The sequence below is a fragment of the Micropterus dolomieu genome, linkage group LG19 (genome assembly GCF_021292245.1).
Source record: "Micropterus dolomieu isolate WLL.071019.BEF.003 ecotype Adirondacks linkage group LG19, ASM2129224v1, whole genome shotgun sequence".
Lineage (NCBI taxonomy): Eukaryota > Metazoa > Chordata > Actinopteri > Centrarchiformes > Centrarchidae > Micropterus > Micropterus dolomieu.
This window is the reverse complement of record NC_060168.1, coordinates 16579157-16581346: the sequence shown is the minus strand read 5'-3', so window position 1 is coordinate 16581346 and position 2190 is coordinate 16579157. Positions and strand designations below refer to the sequence as shown.

At 42.9% G+C, this 2190-nt stretch overlaps 1 protein-coding gene across 1 annotated transcript in view; it reads right to left on the bottom strand.

Moving 5' to 3' along the window:
- Positions 1-838: 838 nt before the first annotated feature.
- LOC123958207 (protocadherin gamma-A11-like) overlaps positions 839-2190 on the bottom strand; it is a 3148-nt gene continuing 1796 nt past the window's right edge. The window contains exon 2 of the mRNA XM_046031463.1: positions 839-2190. Within this exon, the coding sequence (XP_045887419.1) occupies positions 1381-2190 (810 nt within the window). The 3' untranslated portion in view covers positions 839-1380.

The following is a 2190-nucleotide window of genomic DNA, read 5'->3' as shown; positions in this document are numbered from 1 at the left end:
TTGTTGGCAAAGATCAGGTTGAAGGAACTCCTTGTTTGCTAAAGATTTTAATAAAACAAGATATTAGTCCTTAAGATAAAACCAAAATAGAAAGTTTATAAGACCAACGAAATTAATATGACTCTCAGAATAACTATTTTGTCAGGAATCAGTGAAAGTGGATCTTTTTGAGACCTGATTTCAAAAGAATCCATCAAAAGAGCTGTGACAACTAAGCCTATGTGTTGATAAGTAAGGGGGAAAAGTGTCTGAGGAGCCCCGTGGTTTTGAAGGAGAAAAAGCGAACATATTCAAGCATTTGCTGACATAATTTAAGAAGTAAGCATAGCCCAAAGCTAAAAGGTTTCCCTCCATTACGATATGCAAACGGTTGCTTCAACAATAACTCAATCACTTGAACATCACGGAGACAAAAACACAAGCTGCAGCCAGACAGACATCAGAGAGACTCATTAAACAAACCGAGAACTGATTGTTCAAGTGAAGTTGTAGTATCCAATACTTGTGCATTTGACTCATAACAGTTCAAAATAGCACTGTAGCAGCAAGACAGAGGGTCAGTGACCTTCTACGGGGAGAGCAGTGATTGGTGGTTATGTAGGAACTGAACCCTTCTATAGAATTTGACCTCTAACCCCTTGTTTTGTTACCTCAAAATAGTACTGTACCCTTCTATGGATTTGACCTTTTACTTTGCAGACTCAAACCCTTCTATGGTACCTAACAGATACCTAAACATATCCTATTTAAGCTATGTTTGATGTACAGAGAGACAGAGTGGCCATCAGGCTGGGTCACTCTCCAAGCTGCTGCAGAGCTTGTAATTGATGCTGAACTCTTTGATTTAATAAACTTTTATGATCAAGAACAGTGTCAAGTGGGGCTTCTTCTCAACATTTCATCACAGCATTATTGTTCGGACACCACAGAAATCGGCACCCCAGATGGGACCGTGTTGTGCATAAATTCATCGTTCCATCACGGGCTCCGTCGAGCTGACTCCCGCTCCAGACGCTGGCGTATATGGTGAGTTTTCTCATAAACTGTGGGCGCTGGTCAGTTCGTGTGTCTGTGTGTGCGTTAACGGGTACACCGGTTCGATCCCGTGTGAATGATTGCGGTTGGATGCGTGATAAGACTCCGTTCTAAATTTTGTTTGCGTTGTGGACAACGCAATAAGGGGTGTGTGTGAATATAATGAAGAAAGACAGATACATATAAAAGGAAGAAAAAGGAATACCCTACGAGTAACGGAAAAGTGAGCTTTCATAACTTTGCAAAAACTAGGAATATGGGTCCTCAGATTCTTATAAACGCAAGTCATGTGGGATGGAAACTACTGTCGCGTGAAACTAGGCTTTAAGGAATAGTCAAATTGGATTAAGGGAAAAAGAGAGTGTAACCCTGGCCAGGGTCATTCGGTTTGAATAAAACTAATAAGGCTAAGGAAAAAGGTAATATAAGGATTAGGACGCCGCAGATCTGGACAAAAGCCCTTGAAGGCGATCTTAGATGTGCCGCAAATCCTGGAAAGGCACTAGGTGAATTTTCTGGTACGTTCAAAGGAACTGGGAGCTTGTAGAATAAAAATGTAACGGTTCCTACCTCTACAGACTCCTCTAAATCTTCGAAGGGATCAGCAAAGTCAGTCGGACTTTTCCTCAGAGTCTGGTCAGCAGGCAGTGTGTTGTCATTGTAAGATGAAACGAACTTAAAGTCACTGGTCCTAGAACCCGTTGTCAGGTAGGCGTCATAATTGTAAGTGCTGCGTAAAGTTCCTGTGCCGTCAACATCTGCGTAATTAGGAGGGAGATAAGCGCTGGGGATGGCGACTGCTCCATCAAACAACAGTCTGGGCTTTCTCCTGCGACAAAACCTCACACCCAGGATGATGATAATGAAGGTCAGGAAAAAGGTGGACACAGACACCAGCGCGATGATCAGGTATGACGTCAGCTTGGAGTTCTTCTCATCATAAGAAATGTCCTTCAGTTCTGGCACCTCAGCCAAGTTATCAGAAATAAGTAAATACATGGAGCAGGTGGCAGAGAGAGAGGGCTGTCCGTTATCTTTCACTGCCACAATAAGGTTCTGTTTCATGCTGTCAGACTCAGAAATGTCCCGCTGGGTCCTGATCTCTCCGCTGTGGACACCGATAGTGAAAAGTCCCGGATCAGTGGATTTGACTAT